The sequence below is a fragment of the Astatotilapia calliptera genome, chromosome 9, assembly GCF_964374335.1.
Source record: "Astatotilapia calliptera chromosome 9, fAstCal68.1, whole genome shotgun sequence".
Classification (NCBI taxonomy): domain Eukaryota; kingdom Metazoa; phylum Chordata; class Actinopteri; order Cichliformes; family Cichlidae; genus Astatotilapia; species Astatotilapia calliptera.
Genome location: NC_137430.1, coordinates 11,885,964 through 11,905,623, shown reverse-complemented (window position 1 = coordinate 11,905,623; position 19,660 = coordinate 11,885,964). Strand labels below are relative to the sequence as shown.

At 39.1% G+C, this 19,660-nt stretch overlaps 1 protein-coding gene across 6 annotated transcripts in view; it reads right to left on the bottom strand.

The window, feature by feature from the left end:
* Nucleotides 1-621: 621 nt before the first annotated feature.
* Nucleotides 622-19,660, bottom strand: part of col11a1a (collagen, type XI, alpha 1a) — a 69,097-nt gene continuing 50,058 nt past the window's right edge. For all 6 annotated transcript variants that reach the window (XM_026179229.2, XM_080305944.1, XM_026179227.2 and 3 more), the window contains 21 exons: nt 18,403-18,456; nt 18,265-18,318; nt 18,043-18,096; nt 17,533-17,586; nt 15,634-15,741; nt 15,190-15,243; nt 14,987-15,040; nt 13,942-13,995; nt 11,501-11,554; nt 9,970-10,077; nt 9,593-9,646; nt 9,068-9,121; nt 8,217-8,324; nt 7,209-7,262; nt 7,086-7,121; nt 6,935-6,988; nt 6,605-6,845; nt 5,873-5,985; nt 5,407-5,475; nt 2,675-2,908; nt 622-2,124 (listed from right to left, as the gene is read on the bottom strand). In XM_026179229.2, the coding sequence (XP_026035014.2) occupies nt 1,978-2,124; nt 2,675-2,908; nt 5,407-5,475; nt 5,873-5,985; nt 6,605-6,845; nt 6,935-6,988; nt 7,086-7,121; nt 7,209-7,262; nt 8,217-8,324; nt 9,068-9,121; nt 9,593-9,646; nt 9,970-10,077; nt 11,501-11,554; nt 13,942-13,995; nt 14,987-15,040; nt 15,190-15,243; nt 15,634-15,741; nt 17,533-17,586; nt 18,043-18,096; nt 18,265-18,318; nt 18,403-18,456 (1,812 nt within the window). In that variant the 3' untranslated portion in view covers nt 622-1,977. The remainder of the gene's footprint in view (nt 2,125-2,674; nt 2,909-5,406; nt 5,476-5,872; nt 5,986-6,604; nt 6,846-6,934; nt 6,989-7,085; nt 7,122-7,208; nt 7,263-8,216; nt 8,325-9,067; nt 9,122-9,592; nt 9,647-9,969; nt 10,078-11,500; nt 11,555-13,941; nt 13,996-14,986; nt 15,041-15,189; nt 15,244-15,633; nt 15,742-17,532; nt 17,587-18,042; nt 18,097-18,264; nt 18,319-18,402; nt 18,457-19,660) is intronic.

Sequence of the window (19,660 nt, the reverse complement as noted above, 5' to 3'; positions counted from 1 at the left end):
AAATGCTTTAATGATACTGTAGAATGAGATTGTAACCTCATTCTCAGCAGTTATAAATTCCACTTTATTTTGTAAGAGTGCTGTAAAATAGGAATATCTGCTGCTCTAAATCCTTTTCGTTTAGGTAGCTGTGCTTGGCACCACACTGAAAGGTCACAGCATATCTTGGTATATCTATTTTTAAAGTACTATTAATGACTTTGGTGAAGGTCCCTCCCCCACCAGGGCTAAAAATATTTCAGGAGAGGCAAGGATACATAGATGAGTGGGGGAAAACCCCTCAAGTAAATTGCGCCCAGCATGTAACATCTATATGCAAAGAATAATACTCTAACCCCACTTGCTGCAGTCTTTACATCCTTTTCTGTATACGCCCAGTTTTTTTTCCACCAACTGAATGAAATAAAGTGTATTCCCTGGAATTAAGTGTTATTGTGTGCGCATGCTTCTCAAATAGGCATCATAGTGAAATACAGCATGTATTTCACAGGCTGATCAGGGGTAAATAAGCAGCAGATACTGAAACATTTAAAAATGAAGGCAGGTAAGTCTCTTTCATCCATTCCAGGGCAAATAAAAAACATTTTATGTTTCCATTCATGTACTCCAAATGAACGTAAATTAGTGTAAGATGGTACTTTATTGGTTTCAAGAGATGGAATTGCACCAGCCCAGAGTCTTAGTTGAATGAACATATCCTTGATTTAAAGCATTTCACATGTACAGTAGGTAGATCTTCTCCAAAATCATCTTACACAAACTGTTGAGACATTCAGTTCACTGTTGTTTAGAATCCGGTTTTTAATATTTAAATGAACTATAAAAAGCACATTAAAACATCTTAGTTACAAAAATGGGTCACCGAAAGGGATTCTCAATGCATTCACAGAGGGATCTGAACAGTGGATCTCTAACAGTTAATGTATTTCTCTCTTTTAAAAAATCCCCACCCAAATATATATAAACTTAATTGCTTAACCAAGGTATATACAGGGCATGGCAACCTTGCATCTTAAAGGTTATCAAGAAAGTTTGAGGTATCCAACCAAAATGAAAGCCTGTCAGAAAATGGAAAAAACAAAGAAACAAAACAAAAGAAAAATAGAATTAAATAAAAGAAGATGAATGCCATGATTGCTTCCTACTAGCACGGGATCACAACATTAGTGGGAGATGTTGTCATATACGTGCAGGTGTAATACTTCCAGTTGTTTCACCTACGGTCACAAGGGCAAAACAGCAAGTAACCTCAAGCTTTGGACTGTCAATATATACAAAGGGCATACAGTCTAATTTAGCAATAGAGAACTGTTTGAATGCTCACTTTTATTTTCTTCATGACATGTACACAGTAAGTGTTGGAACAAAAAGACAGAATTATAAATTGACTTGACTTAATGATGCCTTTAACTTACACGGTATGTCTTTAAACCAGCGTTGAAATGAAAGAGCCAAAAGTGAAATCTGATACACATGCAAGTTTTGAAAGTGGATTTAGAAATAAAAGTTTTGTACAAAATAATAATTACAGTATTTTATAATTAGCAAAATACACCTTCTTTTGTAGCACCTCTTTTAGACTTTGTGTGTGTTTTGAACAAGCACCATTGTTGTTTTCATACAGCACCTGGAGAGTCCAGAGAGGAGACGCGTGTCACCCCCCTCGGTTATGTCCGATTCACCCTCCTCTGCCACACGATTCGATTGTCCTTCACCTTTGCTCCGTGATGTGGTTAAGTCATGTGGTTCGAGCCCCACAAGGGCAACAAGTATTTTCCTGGGTTACACATACATACATGGAAAGACATGTTTGCTACACCATCTCTTATTCAAAACTTGCATGTGGCATGGAAAAGGGTGGGGGGCTAAAAATGGGGTTTGGTAGTACCCAGAATGTCTCAACTTGACTTTCTTTGTTGGCCCCATCAAGTCCTTTTTTTTATTTTTTATTTTTTTATTTGACTTTTTCATTTGTATTTAGCCAAGGAAGCAGACAGGCCCAACTTCAAACCCAAACTTCTGGTTCGGATCCCCAAAGTCAGTCAACATGACATCGATAATTGGAACCTGATCAATTTTGGGAGTATTAATCTCCATCACAGTCTTTCCGTAGCCCTTCCTCGTCTGCAACAAGAGAGAGAGGAACACATTAAAAACAAGCAGTCAGATGAGAAATGATCAGGAAAATAAACCGGGACCTTCAGCTGTGTGCTCAATCTGTAAGCTCATCATAAAGCCATTTCATTTATATCTTAGAGAAAAAAGCTACTGGAAAAACTCTGTTTGAAGGAAGATGTTACCAACTGATAACTTTAATTGCATGAGTAATAAAAGTTGTAATTAAAGTAATTAAAGGTGCCAGCAGCTCAATTTTTTATCCATTCTCTGATATTTTCTCATTTTTCATATTGTATGAAGGTTTGGAATCAGTTGAATGATTTAAATTGTGATTTAGATCATTCAACTGTAGATGTAAAAGCCCAACAAAGCCCAGCATTGGAACCATGTCAAACTGCATTGTCTCTTTTAAGTAAATGAAATACTTAAAATAGCTCTATTCAACAAATGTGAATTAGATAACAAACAGAGATTATAGCCATTCAGAACAGGACTGCTCTTTATCTTTAATTTAATACACCGCAATAAACATTCTTATTTAGGCGGTCAAGCTTACCTCGCATCCATCTGAGATGGCCTTGATGTAAGGGTTGTTGTCGTAGGACATCTCCTCATCATTGGCACCCAAGAAACGCAGTGCCTTGTTGTAGCTGTCGCTAGAGGCGTCGTACCACGCCACAGACTGGTGGCAGCTGTAGGTGAAGTTTTGCCTGGCTGAGGCTGTCAGTAGTCTGAGGAAGGTCATTTGTACCATGTTTATTGCGTTCCCATCTGCGTCGACATAGGAAAACTGGACAGAGATGGAAAGAGAGAGAATGAGCAGCAATTACCAAATGTTTGTGAAATAAATCTAAATAAATGTGATGACTGATACCTGATCTTATTTAACAAGAACAAAATGTTCTGTCTCTCCATGCAAGATCGTACAAACTATGTGAAAAACAGTGCAAAATAATTTCAGATCCCTAAATACTTTAAGTTGAAGGACTCATGTGGATAGTAATGCATGTGGATAGTAATGCATGTGTATGGATGCTCTGCATCCATACACATGCACAGTCTTGGAAAGCTTCAAGAGAAACAAGACCTTTAGACACGACACAGTTCTGACAGATACTTTGTGTAACTCATGTCTGAACATGTGCATTAAAAGCACTCACTATCCAAAGTCAGGAAATGCACCGGGCTTTCAATACCTCAAAGTCGTGTCATTTTCTGTCACAGCCAGCCTTTGTGCTGTTGTGGAATGAACCATGACACCAGTTTGATGGAGCGGGACAAACCTGTTTCTTTCATTGGTGAATACAGTAAATAGATGACGTTTACAGAGAGATTTTCACTGTCCAGGGACAGAAGGAGGACAGCTGGAATGCTAACATCCTGAAGAATTCTCCTCGGCTTCACTCTGATATTTTAGTGATACTTTCTTCTGTATATGGCAAAGTCTGGTTACAGAAATGTTTCAACAGTAACCATTTATGTGTGGTGTTACTGTCTAAGCAAGTTTTTGAAGTTCAATGAAAAACTTCAGTGTATGCACCCATAAAAAGCAAATCCATACCTGCTTTAAATGTGATTGCTTTCACTCTCAAGGTCATCTTCTTGTAAAGCAGTGCAGTGCTTCCAGCACCTCTGTTACATTTACATTACTCACTAAGAGTCCATTTTTGACTCCTTGACTTCTTGCATTTGTGATATTATCTTGATCTCAGGTTTGGCAGAGATCAACTTCTGTGTCAAACTGACTGAAACTTATGTTTAGGGATGGGTATCGAAAACCGGTTCTTGTTGAGAACCGGTTCCCACTGTTTCAATTCCTTGGAATTGTTTGCCATTTTTGCAAACGATTCCCTTATCGATTCCAGTCGCCCCGAATGACGTCGCCACGGTGCGGAGCATCATTTACCTAGCAGGAAACACGGCGCGTAAGCGGCTCAAACGCTCAAAAGTTTGGTTACACTTTACTAGAACGGATGACAACAGGGCAACTTGCAATACTTGCAAAGTAGAGATTTCATTTAAGGGAGGAAACACTACGAATATGCAAAAGCATTTGCTCAGAAAACACGTGATAACCTTAAATGAATGTCGTGTTTTTAATTCCGCTCCGGACTCATGAATCTCAACCCAGCAGCAGCGGTAACGTTTGCACGTCCTCTCCCGTTAACTAACAGTGCATATTATGTTAGCGCGATCTGCCTTATTACAAAACCTGCCATTACTGTGCATTTAGGTGATCATGATGAGAGAGACAGACAGAGTCTGGCTCAGATGCTGGCAGTTGTCGCTGCAGTCTACCGGTAGCATCTCCTTTCAGGCCAGGATAGACGAATGTCACCCAGCAGTGTCTAAGTTTGTGGTCAAAGGCTTGCACCCATTTGCCACAGCAGATGCCCCCGATTTTAGGTAAGTGAATGTGTTTAATTGTAGGCAGGGACATTACTGGATATTCTTGTATAATTGCTACTGAATAATTTATGTTATATTTTGTTATTGCTACAGAAGAATATTTATTTTATTATTTTACATTTACAAATTTTTTTCCTGGGGACCCTGTGACACCCCATTGAAGAGCCGTAGGCTGTGGATCTCTTAAGATCTCACTGTTGGGTTTGTAAGGCCATGTTACTCCTAAATTTCTATCTTGTTCAAAGAGAAGATATAAAACGAAGTTCCAAGCTAATCGAACTTAGTGTTCTCCTTTCTTATAAAGAATCGATAAGAGAATCGATAAAGAATCGAATCGTTAAACAGAATCGAAAATGGAATCGGAATCGTGCAAATCTTATCAATACCCATCCCTACTTATGTTGCAGTTTGGGCCTCCAAGTCAGGAGAAAGTGCATTAGATCAGATCGATCTTTCTTTCTTTCTTTAAAAAAAAAATATTTTTTTTACAATTACAACTGTGAATCTTGCCCAAAAGAAAAAACTGGTAACAGGTTTTTGCATTTTTTTTATTGAAGTTTTTGCTAAAACAACACAATGATGGGACACCGCCTGGAGTATTTGCCCCTGTTTTGACACACTGGAGTTGATCCAGCAATTGGGATAAATGAACACTTCCAAGTGAAAATGGGACTTTGACTGAGTGACTGAAACCTAGCAGGACTGCTCAAAGAGACAACTTTGAAAGAGTTTGCAGCCAAATTCAAACTAAGCTTCTTTTTTTTTTTATTTTAATAGGTGCTGAATCATATTGTTGAACCAACAGCTGACTAAATATGTTTCAGTCTATGTTAGATCTCTAAGAGATGGATGAGAGATGAAAACAAAAAGAAAACTTACTATTTTACCACGCTTAAATTCACTAAACCATGATCCTGGGACTTCTTTGGGCCACGAAGATATTCTGACCTTTGGATAATAAAAAGACAAAGTTTATTAATATTTTAGATTACCACAGGCATGATATGTGAACATTTCTGCTGTATACAGCAATGCCTCAAGCATAGCATCAAAGTTTATCATCTGGGAAAGAAGATAAAACTTATATCTCCGAGAGAACATTTTCACAAACTTCTTGAGTTGTGTGTAGTGTTTGCCTGTCGGTGGTGTTTGAGGTGCTTGCACAAAATCAGATCTGAACAGGTTTCTACCTGCAGCAGATCAAACAAGTTCTTATAAACAATGGCAGCCTTGTGATGTGCCTTCTGTTGCGTCATTGTCTTAGCATAATGGCTTAATAGTAATTTAGAAAGGATGATTAACAATAGTCAGTTTGAAATAACTCGTAAAAACCTAAGTTACTTACTCCACTGGACTTCTTATCTGGATAAATGCAGGTTTCGCCTCCGGCAGTGAAGTTACAGTAGACTTTGAAGGAATCCCCTGAGCAGCCTTGATTCGGGTCAATCCAGTACTCACCTGAAGAGAACCAAGAACAGCCAAAATTTCTCTTCAACTTACATCGACAGAAAATTGCAGAAAGCTCAGTTTCAAACGTTAGTGTGCTTGATTTCTTTACCTTAAGTAAAAATTTGTTGCTCATTTTCATGGCTCACACACAGCTGGATTAAATGATGTTTTTATGCCTGAGCCAAGGTACATTTTATTCCTCAAAGGAAGTAAAGCAGCAGTAATAAACCTACTGCGCAGCAACAGCTATGGTTATAGACTTTAGAAGCAGATAATCCCACATTGTACCGAGAGGAGAGACGGCCTAAAATTCATGCATTAATTATAAGGCAAAGACAGGGCACAAAGGTTTAAAAAGGAGATATACAAAGAGCTATCAAACAAACACTAATGCTCACTAATGAATTTAATTCTTTCAGAGCAGGTCTGCCAATCACTGTTATACCGGTTTTATTTTTTTCAATAGAGAATCCATTTGTCACAATAATGGCTGTTAGGATGAGCATTAGTATCTGAAAACATGAGGAGAATCTCTGGTGGCTGCTTCGCTCTGCTGATACAATGAAACATGACAACAACATGGGTGTGTTTTCCTTTCAGGCTGAAGTCTTGCTGGGCTTCAACTTACCATCGGCAAACTCTGGGTGGCAGAGCTGCAGATCTTTACATGTCCTGGCGGGGTTGTTTTGGGTGCCCATGGGGTATTTCATGCGTTCAATATCTTGCTTGAGGTTGTTGAGGGAGCCAAAAATGTCCTCCATACCCTCGCCATAATCCATGATGGTACCATCTGACTGGATATCACTGGAGCGCTTTGTCTTCTTTGGTGACTGAATTGGCAGAGGCTGGATAGCTTCACCTGGTGGGCCCTGTAAGGTGTTTTAGATTTCATACAATATAAAAATATACAACAGACTTTGTACAGGAAACAATGAAAACAGTAGTTTGAAAGACTCACAGGAGGACCAGGAGGACCAATTGTACCAGTGTCTCCTTTTGGACCAGCAGGACCCTTTAAAGTTTACAAACATGTTATTAAAGCTCCATTTAAAGTAAATGCTGATTGTCGCAGCAGCAATGCATTATTAGAAACATGGGTTTGTACTCACACTTGAACCCTTGGCTCCTTTGGGACCTTGAGGACCCTGTATGACAAAGAACACAGTACAGCAATTTAGCAAAGTCATTCTGTTATGACATTAATATATAAGTAGAATAAGTAACAAACATACGGGCAAACCAGGTGGGCCTGGGGGACCAAGAGGACCGCTGGCTCCAGCGATACCCTGTTATGAGATCAGATCGAAGTAGAAGGTACATATATTTGAGAAGAAAAACAAAACAACAACAAAAAACATTGCAGGGAACAGAATTACTGTCAAGCTTGAATAATTGGTGACATAAAAAAAAATACGATAAGAGAACCAGTGACATTCAAAGAAAACTATCAAAAGTGGCCAAACACTGCACTTGTGACAGGCCTGTTGCTTCTCAGGCCTTAAAGTAAACATACGAATCTGAATAAAAATGTTTACATTCTTTAGCTTTGATAAAAGGAGGCAGTGCAGTATCACATGGATAGATAACCAGCACACTAAACGAAGGCAGGCTGAAGACTACAGCAGAATGTGTTACAAATGTAACATATTCAGTGATCCTGCAGTGTGTGTGTGTTTTTAATGGATGAAGGCTGTCATGTCCTCCTTTCAGTACTGCTTCTTATTTAAGTGGAAAAGACAGAATAAAAGCGGTCTGATTTTTAATGATGTGGCTCAGAATGAAAGCAGTTTTTCACATCACACAGTGTGATATTATAACAGCAGTGTCACACACACATAGGAACAACTGACCACGGTGTTAATGAGTCGTCAAAGAACATCTATACTAGTGTTGATGCTCATATACTTGAACTGCTCGTTTCCATGATGTTGATATTCTACATGCTAAAGCAGTGTCAACTAAAGAGTTTGGTTTAAACACCTCACAGCCATAATTATACAGTTTTCTCTACACATTTTAAGCAATTTGCATCAGTAATCCAATGAGACAAATGTTTTGGATACAGCAAGAGAAGAGATGTGCAGTGCATTGCAGAGCTCTAGTAAAAAGCTGTAGTCAAAAACAAGTGACTGTGGCAAGATCTGTGGCCACAGTAGAAGGGCAAATGGGCTAAAAATGGCAAGAGGTGCAGGGCAAGTGGCCTGTGGACCAGTGTGGGAATAGAGTCATCAATCACTTACACCGTCGCCCTTGCCACCAGGAGAACCTTGAGGCCCGGGCAAACCTCGGTCTCCCTTCTCTCCTTGCTCGCCAGGGGGTCCAATCAGACCAATCAAACCTGGGTGACCCTGCAGGATGAAAACAAATGTCACTTGTGAACTCTACCATAAAAAAATGTTCATATCTCCTGACAAAGGTGAAGTTATTTCTTTATCCGCAAAAATGAAATGCACGTGGGAGGCTGCAAAGGGTGAAGTTTCATTACAGTACAAATCCTCAGGGATTAAAACTGGAATGCTTTTCTTACAGCACACACCGAAGAACTTCTCTGAAAATCAAACATGAGCCAGGCCAATTCACAAGTACGTGATTACTGAGAAACTGGTGAGTTCTAACCGGGCCCGCTAAATTGACAACATGCAACACGGTGCCTAAATTGTGCACTTTTAAACTGCTCACTCCCAAGCCGACCCTGTCAGTGGGTGGGAGGCAATTTAGCTTAGCAATGTGTGCTGTCTGAATATCCTCTGCAGTTATATTTCATCAGCAAATTTGACAGTGTTTAGTTTAGACAGATTTACAGTGATACATCACATTCAACTGCATATTCAATCACTTTAAGGCATTTTTCCTTACAGAAAGTATGACAGAACTCATTTTGGTTCATTTTAATTTAAGGGTATAGTTGTCTTCTTAATTAAATCTGTTGCTTTTGATAATTTCCAAAAGGCATGGAAGCTGGGTAGAAGTTGTAGTCTTGACTCACTTCTGCCCCAGAGTTCCTCTCTCTAATTATAGGGTTATCTCCTATATCAAAAATGAGAAATGAAACCAGTCTGCAATCAGACGAAGAAGAAAGTGCTACGCTCACCTTTTCACCTTTAGAACCCGGGTCACCTTTCAGGCCAGGAAGACCGGGAGGACCCTGAAGAACAATAACTGAAGTTAAAAATCAATTTTCACAGAGACGAACAAACAAAAAAAAAAGAGAAAAGAACTCATGACAGTACAAGCAAAACTGTAAAGTTACAAGACTTGATTTTTTTTAAATGAGGCAATAAAGAGAAAGAAAGAGAAGACAGTAAGAGAGAACTTGGAGTGTCAAAATGAGAGGGAACAAAATAAGTGACTCAAAAATCACACGTTTCACAGAGAGGGAAGCAAAGAAACAACACAAAAGATGAAAACACTTTCAATTGAGACATTATTTAAGGGGATAGGCTATGGTTTTGTTAAACAACCAAATCTGGAACAAGTCTAATGTGAGTTAACCTCTGCAAGTCTGGAAGCAAGACTGTTTCAAAAACATCCCCTTCCAACAGCACCAGATCTAGTTAGACAGATAAATGCCAAGGGTAGAAGGCAGGAGAGTGTAGGGGACGCTATGCATACTAACCATAGGACCTGGTGGGCCATCTTGTCCTGGGGAGCCGGGCATTCCTTGTTCACCCTGTGAAAAACCATTCAATTGTAGTGAGCATTATAGGCTGCTGTATTTTCTCTGGTCTGCCATTGATTTTCTGTGCCCAGCATGATGATTAATAGCCCAAACAGGGAAGAAAAGTGTGCTGGAATAAACAAGCGAAACTAAAGTATAAGCCAAATGGGAGTATTGATTATTCCATGAAGTCTATCATCATGCCTTAGCCGTAGTTTTTTTTTTTTAGAAAAAACGTGTGTGCACTTTGAGTGTGAGTCTTAGTTTAAGCATGCGTATCTCTCTGGAGTATATCGTATGAACAGGAAGGCATCATTGCTGAAGCTTCAACTTACAACAGGGCCAGGGATTCCACGCAGACCCTCTGGACCAGGTTTTCCTGGAGGTCCCTGGGGGCCAACTGGTCCTGTTTTACCTGCTGGACCCTCCACACCTGACTCACCCTGTATGTGGACATACAAATGATCTAATGGTATAACTTAAGCAAAGTTTTGTACAGTTGAGCAAATGCAGGTTTTAAAGTAGCTAGTCCAAAGTGTTCAGTCATTGAAGAAATTTAGGAAATGTGTCCTGGAGCCTACAAGCAGTAAAACAAACAAATAAATCAACATGCACACGGTTTTTAGGAAAGCATAGCCTGCAAGCACTCACCACAGATTCAAAACCAGTGGTATAAAGCTGGTTATTCATAAAAGTCTTAATGTGTAATAGCAGTGTGTAATATAATGGGATAGATTAAAAACTGTGTGTGGCGTTTGAGATCTGCAACACACACACACAACCTTATTAGCTTATTAAGTATTTTTCTGAAGCGACTCAGCACTACAGACTAATTTCAACTGCAGGCTGCTTTGAGTTTTAAATTATGCCGAGAAAGTATCTCGTCTTTAGACTGGGTAAATGGGGGCCAGTAAAAAATTCATATATAAATAAATGAATAAAATTAAAAAGATCCTGAGTTTTCAAAGTTATGTTGCTGCTGCTTTACACAGGGTTGAAAATTGGCCCAATAGATGGAAGTTACTCTGGCCATGTTTTTAATAAAAAGCTCATGAGAACATAAAGTCCTCATGTTCTACAGCTGAATACTGACAAGCTGTATTCTGAAACACAGCATTATGCAAACAGAGCACATGGAAATAAACCATGTCTGAGCTGCAAGGCACTTACAGATTAAAGGCTTATTGCAAAGCTGTCAGAACAACTTTACTGAATTTATTATGACCACTGTGTATGACATATGCAATGTTTTCGATCAGGAATCAGATAGTTAAGGCCAAATCTCTGTTTTAAGAACACCGTAGAGTGTCATTCATTAACAGTGATTATCAAACATGTATACAAAGTGTGCAACACTACTGGCATTAAAAAATATTATTTTCTTCAGGTTAACATCCACATCCTCCCTGTTATCCATAAACAGAGAGGCATCTTGTTGCAAGCAGCATCTGGTGTTAAATGATTTTGCCTATGCACAAAGCAGCAGAGTATGTGTGTACATTTAGACAATGATGAAACAAAGAAATTGGCTTACAACAAGTGCAAACTCAAGAGGAATTTCAGCGAGCACAAAAAAGAGAAACGCACGATAACTGAAGAATACCTGAGGGCTATACGTAAATAGCCTTGACTTCCTTTGTAGGCCTCGAAATTAAGCCACAGAACAATAGGAGAAACAAGTGAATCTTGGTTTTACTCAAATAGACTGTGTTCATAAATTTCCATCTAATCTGCGATGGAAATTAAATGACTTCAGCGCTTTTTTTGCGATTTTAATTCCACAATGTGGGCGCAGTGAGGGAGGAGGAAGTCCGAGGGACTTGCTGAGACGGCTCTACTTTGCAAAGGAAGAATTGATTTTCCTACCTTAGCGCCCTTCTCTCCTTGCCTGCCCTCTGCACCAGCAGCCCCCGGAGGTCCCTGAGGAGGATGATAGTACACTGCTTCAGCATTCCGACATAACATCAGCACAAGCCAACTGTACAAGAAGACTGCACAAACGCGTACAGGAAATGAACACCAGAGTTATTCACAGAAGTTGTTACTCTGTCTGTTGGCTCATTTTTTCAAGTTACATGCAACTCTGCATCATGCATATTTTGGTCTCAAAAGGGAAATTTTTGTCAGTTGTCTTTCTAATTAAATTCTTGGTGGATATTTTCTTCAAACAGGGTGGATCTTTCTCTATCATCCATTGTGAAGTACAACAGGTCTATTATGCAAAGATCTATCTGAATGACTCTTCTATGTCTGCCTTCAATAATTTGCAATCAGCCATGTTAAAAACAGAAAAAATCACATTTAAGAAACACAGGCGTCTTCGGTCAGAGCCAACAGTTGTTGGATCCTCTTATCTTTCTGGTCAGGCTCTTCGAGGCCCACAATGATTTCTTTCAACTCCACCCTCTTCAAATCCACTCTCCATCCAAATTCCACTCTGATCTGGCCGACTGCAGCCTGAGTGCTATTGACTGAGAGCCTATAATGTGAGCTTGCCTCCTGTCTTGGCGCTTTCATCTTCTCCTGATGTGCACCTCTTACTGGTGATGAAGAGGCAGGCTCTTGATCAGCACAAAGAACCATTTCAGTTGTGGCACAATATACAGCAGCTAGAGTCAATAAGTAGGTTTATGTCAAGGTTTCTAAAGCACCTTGACATATGCCATGTGTTTAGGACAGAGATTATTAGTGTTCCAGTTAAAAAAAAAGAAAAAAGAAAGAAAAGCTGTGGCCTGTACCCAAATAAAAAGAATTAAAGCCAGACGGGGTTAATACGTTTTCCCACCTCTCTTTTTTCAGGGAGCATAGGTGAATAAATTTCCAGCATTAACGCATTATAAGAATAAATGAAGCTAAATTTGTGGACAGGCTCAACCGACTAATTAAGAATCACAGGCTGAAGCAGACAACGATTTAAGGACGGTTACAGATTTTTAAAAGGCCAAATGCAGAGAAATTACAAAAAAGTGTTAGGAGGAGTTATGTATGAGCGACCGGGCATGGACTACCAAGGATCTGCGTGGAGGGAAAAATGGCCCTTATCCTAACTATAATCCCTAGGACATTAAGGTGCAGCATATGCTGATACCATGCTAAAGACTCAGAATATAAATTTGACTGGAGACATTAGAAAAGCAATCAACCCTGGTTTATAAATGCACAACATGTTTTTTTATCCCATTGGACCGAAGCCCAGTGCTTTTCTTTGAAATGCAGTGAGGCACTCACGATTGTAACTTTTCATTCAAATTTGGGAGAATAGCTGCTCATTTTCATGTGGACTTTGAATTTCATGTGGGATTGAAAATATGTTAATGTTCAATCCTTGACCTGCACATTCTGTTCAGCAATTTATTTTCTTTGATATTTTTCACCGAAATCTCAGCCTCATGAAGTATATGAAGGACATCTGCTTTACTCACGTTGTCTTTTAGTGTGGCTATATGCTTTTTTTTTGTTTTTTACATTTTAAATCAGGCCTGCAACCTTGAGAAGATTCTCCCAACGTTGAAATCCTCTATTATGGCAGCCAAAACCGCAGTGGTGACAAATCTCAGCTGTCACACATACTTTGACTGGTTGCTGTGCACTGTCCTGGCCTTGACATCACTCAGCTCTTCTCTTTTAATAACATCCTAGCAATTTTTCCATGTCCATGTTTTTGTTTTGCTCTGCCTGTCAGTCTAGCACCCATGGATCAATAGTGTGTCAGACTCGCTATATCTCTCTCTCGCTTTTGCTCTTTCTGCCATATGGACCTAAATGAGTTTGGAACCCACAGATTCTCGCTTTTTTTCTCCTCTTACCAGCAATTTTTTCGGTAAGCCTTTCCAATTTCTTGCTATGAAAAAAAAAATTGATTCATGATTTTCACATCCTGACGTTCATCTCTCAGTAGGCTTTAAGGTGGCTTCTCTTCGCAGACAGCGTAACGCCTTGACCCCTTAAATCTCCCACTTTGTTGTCCCCATTCTACTTTTAATGAAAATGAGTCTCTCCGGGCTTTACTGCCAAAATTGAGCTGTCGAGGAGGAGTTGTCGCAAAGCGAGGAAGAACACTCGCCCGCTGGCTAAAGAGGCTTTGTACAGTGCCAACAGAAATCCCACCTCCTTTATCTATTTTAAAAACGACCTAATACACATCTCAAATGAGCATAATAAGTTAAGATGTTGTAGCTGATAAAAGCGTTAGTCAGCAATGACAACTGTAACAATGGGACCATCCGATTGGTCGATTGTGGATTGTAGCTGGAACCATACCAGTGATGCAAACAGTTTGAAATGAGTTTTAACTGCCTCAGGCTTACTCTCTTGCCAGGTGGTCCAGGTGGGCCGGCTTCTCCTGATGGACCTGGAGATCCCTAAAAGAAGCAAGCCAAAAAACAAAAGAAAACAGAGAAACACTATTAACAGTTTGCATAAACAAGTAAATCTGTACTGATTATGATTTTTTATGAAAGCACAGCATTCGTCTTCTGTCTGCCAGAAGGATAATAACACAGAGGCCGAATACACATTTTGGGAATGCTAAACCCCTCCATAGTCTGTAAGAGTTACACCCAGACCCAAAGTTGGATGGTGCACAGCACTGCTTGAAATAATACACACTGTGTTCCCTGAGATACTTTCATCCAATTATCTCTGAGTTAATTGCAGACAATCAGAGTGTTTTTTTTTTAAACATTCAAACTGGTAAATATTCACAGTGTTAATCAGCTCATTTTTGGGATGACTGCACAGTGACATATAAATACAAAAGTCATTGTGTGTAGATCTGATTTCAAAGAAGGGGAAGCCATCATATGAAGTTCACATTATGTATTAATATACCTTCTAAATCAACATATTTCACTGCAGCATTCAAAGATGCAAACCGGCTTCATAAACAAACAAACAAAAAAAACAGAATATGTAACATCGAGTTTTTCTCTGGCAATGATAAAGGCTTATTTACATCCATAAATATTCAGAGTTGTCATTCGTTGCACTTTACACAGGGCCAGCACATTAATACGTGGATTTTATTTCTAATTATACTTAATGAATCTACAAAGCAGATAAGTCCATTTACCCTACACCCATACCTATGAGGTAACTAGCATGAATTAAAATGCCGCAGTGTAAATTATTTACTCACTAAATATAATTAGAGCATTTAGTGGCAAACTTGTGGTGGAGTACTAAAGTCTAATATAAAACTAAAAAATTAATAAAAGCACTTTGACAGAGAAACTGACTATTAAGCTGATGTCCTCATATGATGTGCTTGCACCAAGTGTACCAAATGTTATACGTGATATAAGGTCATGCAGTCATTTCTTCATTCCAAATTATAAAAAAGTGTCAACTTACCGGTTGGCCAGCCTCTCCATCCTCTCCTTTCTCTCCTGGTTCGCCATCAGTGCCCTGCAAAAAAGACATTAGAGATTAGTCTGACACTGGAATATCCATTAGGACCATACTCTTTAATTCTTGCATTAAACATGATCCACCTGGAACAGAGTTATACGTACTCTGTACTCTATATAGGGCTAACATAAGGGTTTCATACTTACAGCTACACCTGGCTCTCCAGGAGGGCCAGGGTCTCCAGGGAATCCAACAGGACCCTTTGGAAGAAAGAAATAAGATGATGAGATGCATCCGTGTTTAAAAAAAGACATAATTTTCCTGGCTTCAAGCATTAAGGACATGGTTAGTAATTTCGACAGTGATTTAGACTTGGTGTACTTGGTTACAGCCTCTGAAGGAAATATGATGGACTTAATGATAATGTTGCAAATCTTTGAGAAAAGGCTTCACTGCATCCCATTTCTATGCAGGCATAAAATATAATCTCCATCAATAAAAAGGCTTTTTAGCTCATGAATATGTTCTAGGCTAAAATTGCCTGCCTTATGGCTGCAAGAGATATTTCCTTTGGAGCAGTAAATTTAAGCTTGTCTGAGTCAATCCTAAAAAACTCTTATAGAGATATTGAGAGTATGTGCCAGACGTACAGGGTTGCCCTTGGGGCCATCATCTCCAGGGGGTCCTTTGGCACCAGCAGGTCCAGCAGCTCCAGGTGGGCCAGCTTCTCCTTTCTCTCCCCTCTCACCTTTAGGTCCCTGTAGTGATGGGGGGCAAGGGAGGGCATTCATTACATCAATTCCACAAGAGGGAGCATTTTTTTCTTCCAAGGCTGACACTGAACAGGATGGGGTGATAAAAACAGACAAGCAGTCAGAGGCTGCTGAGAGACACTGGATCCAAAGATCATCCCAGTGTTGGTAACAGAGCACAGCAACCCTGGATGGTCAAAAACACTGATGTGAAATGAGGTGCAACATATATATTTTTAAAAGCCTTATTTAAATTATATAGATAAATAAAATATATTTTAAAACCTCCCTGATGAAAAAATATGCTGGTTATGATTTTCAAGTTTTCAAACCGTGTCTATTATTTGCAAGTCCAGCTGTTAAGTGTTGTAAAGGATTAAAGCTGATTTGGTGAGAAATCAGGAGAAGATTTGGATACATGCGAAAAAATCTTTTATTCTGAAAATTCTGACTTTAAAGTAATTTGATTGTAACTTTAATGGAATCTGGTCAGTATATAGTCAGTTTATACAAAGATCCTTACTGATCAATAATTTGAGTAAATAAATCTTTACTTTTACACATTTCAGGCTATTTTTACTTTTTGCTTCATGTTTATGTGGGTGAAAAATCAAGTCTTTGAGCGTACGAGTTGGTAATTAATGTCCTTGGTTTCTGCAACATTTCTTAAAGTAAGATGATTCACAGTTCAGTTAAGATGTGGAAACAAGCAAAGAAACAGAAAACTAGAAACTCATGTAGTCCACTACTGTTTCATTTCTTAATATTTGTATTATTAATTAATTTATTGTGTCTGAATCTGATGTACAGCATGTAAAGGTTCATGCGTGTAAGCAAATAGGATGACAGCTAGATTTAGATTTATTTTATACTAACTAAACTATACGGTACCAACACTATTGCTTATGATAGGAATGTAAACTTCACCCTAACTCTGAAACTGTCACACCAGCAATTCAAAGAGGAACTAATAGAGGGCATACAGACACCTATAATCACACTTTTTTTTACAACTTTTCAATCTGCTGTTGTACCTCAATAATGATAAATTAAGAGCTAAAAAGCAAACACTGATGGGTGTTTTTCTTCGACAACAGCAAGGTCAAGTGTATGACTGCAGTACGTTAATGAGTTTAAAGCTTTTAGAAGTAACTCCAAACAAGTATGGCACTGAAGAGCACTTCCGATTTCTTGTGCAACAGCCCCAATGTAACTATCAAGGAGGACAAATCACAACTTAAGCTGCATTAACACGGATGTCTGATGTTTTAAAGGCAACTTGCTTCAGGGTTGCTGCAATCATTGTTCATAAGGTCAGAAGCAGTGTGCAGATCCTCCTGCTAATTAGGCTGCATCTTAAGAGGAATAGACTCAGCTTGGCGGGTTATGTGGATCCAGGGTGCAAAGCAGAAGAGTCATGCTGAGATGACTCTTCTTCTGTTAAATGTGAGGAACAATTACTATCATGGTGATGAATACACAGTGTCACTTACAAAAAACAAACAAAAACACCTCCTCATTAGGTTGGAGTTAGTGGTAAATATACCAAAAGTTAGTGAGTCTTGTTTTTTTTCCTTGTCACCATTCAATTGCAATGGTGTGCACAAAGTGAGTTTATCCATTTTAAAGACGGGCCCTTCAATCATGCTACAGTGCTAGAATCTACAGTAAAATACTGAATGTATGTCGATAAGCATGGTCCAGTGTGTAAACATCTAACATGTAACACAGTGACACAAATATACATTAGCAACACATATTTAGCTTGACAGAAAACAAAAACAAGAGCTTACTTACCTTAGTTCCAGACTCTCCAGGTGGTCCTGGGTTTCCAGCCTCACCTTGCTCACCCTGTGGTTAGACAAATGTCAATGTCAAAACAAATAAATCTTCAATATCACACTTTTTTTTTTTCCAAATTCAGATATGATATCTGAAATTGAGCCATAACTACGTAAGTCATACATGAGAATAAGTATTATTGTCAGAATAAATAATGATATTACTAACAGTTAACTCTATTAAGTCTATAACTGTAGCTGACTAATAATGTGCTACTATATTCAAAGTATTCGTAGTCCTAGTCCTGGAAGTGCTATAATTTTTTTTTTTTTTTTAAAACGACATTGTGTCCAAGCTCTAAGTCATAAAAAACATACTGAAATGAACACACGGTGTTAAAAAACAAGAAGGTGACTGGGTTGTCTGAAGTTGGCTGGAAGGTGTAACAGACTCTAATTCAGTCTCAGTGCCTAACATCCTTCAGTGCAGGCACAAAACACTGGGGTGCCAAGTTTTGATTCTTACCTTCTCACCTACAGATCCCATGGGGCCCACACCACCTGGAGGACCTTGTGGACCCTGCAGCAGGACATAAGAAAGAGATAAATCATCATCAATCACTACAGGGAAGGACAAGTAATGATATAAAGGCCTCACAATGTAAGTTGATAGAAGTAAAAAAAAAAGTCACAGTCTATATGAGTATAGTTGTACTTAGTACAGTTGTTAACAACTATTTGTACGTACATCAGCTCCACTAGGACCCTGAGGACCTCTGGGACCAGGTGGACCAGGGGGGCCCTGCAGGAAAGAGTCAGAGAGTGTTACAGTGTATTTAACAAACTTTTATAAGTACTAACAAATATCGAGTGGTTTCTCTCTTACCATAGGTCCAACATCGCCGTTCTCACCCTTTTCCCCAGGAGGTCCTGGAAGCCCCTGTGGACAAATAAAATGAATAAATGATCATGTTATTAGAAAAGAAAACAATCATTTTACTAGAGTTGTTAACTGTAGTCACAACGGCTGATACTACTGATGCAGTGATGCTGTAAAATATTAAATGTATCTGTGAGCCAAATGTGCACAAATGAATTACTTGAATTCATGTTTCACCTGCTGTCCGTGTTCAATTAAACATCCAGTGAGTATGATCAGTAAGGTCAAGGAAAACTGCTGCCCTGAAAGGTTGAATTTGTTAGACTCTATGTTATGTACTTGTTGCCTGAGCAAAACGGGGGGGGGGTTAAGCTCCCTTATGAATTCTTCGGTGAAGGTGTCATGTTTTTATTCTACAATTCTTCCTGCAGCTCTGCAGACATGTAAGAGAGCACTAATCTATTATTTCTTTCTCCCTTTTGCAGTCAGTAACTTGTACATCCTTATTCCAAGGTGCAGGCATAAATCCTGCTCACTAATTCTTGTAAAATAAGCTGCGTGGTCCAGACCTCACATGTGTTTTTGATCTGTGACATTTCTACCAGTAATTGCCACGATATCACTGCTGAAGGTTGCTTTGCTTCTGTGTGATTTAGGAGTTGATCGTGAGTGAGTGGTGGAGGTTTGCTGGGGGAGATCGAAGAATTTATTTCTCCCCACATTACACTGAGGACACACAATGAAAACAAAGACCCTGTGCTGACTGTTTTGAGCTTGTGCATGCATGCGTCTCAGCATGTGTGTGCTTGCTGGGTGCTGAAAAAACGGTGTGTGGATGCATGCTAATGTCTCCTGTGCTGAGTAATATAATCTGTGTAAAGGTCCCGTCTAGTCTAAGATCATTAGCAGTGCTACTCATTATGTAGAATAGTAAATGTGCTCAATGAGGCCAGGCTATTGGAGTGGGTTAGTCCATGCAATTAATGGAATCGTGATGGGAAGTGAATTACTCCCAATTAAAAGTCCATTGAATAAAATCCTGCAGAGACAGGATAGCACCTCGGATTGATAAATAGCAGTCTATGTAATTTGATCAAGACAATGACCCCAATCTCTGCAGTAAATGCCCAACACGTCTAGCTTAAGAAGTTGATTACTAATAAACAGATAATTACAAAGAAATGAGGTCTATCTATGGGAAAGGTCCTACCTCGTTAGAATATTATCATAGTTCAGGAAAACATCATTAAAGTTTATGTGTATC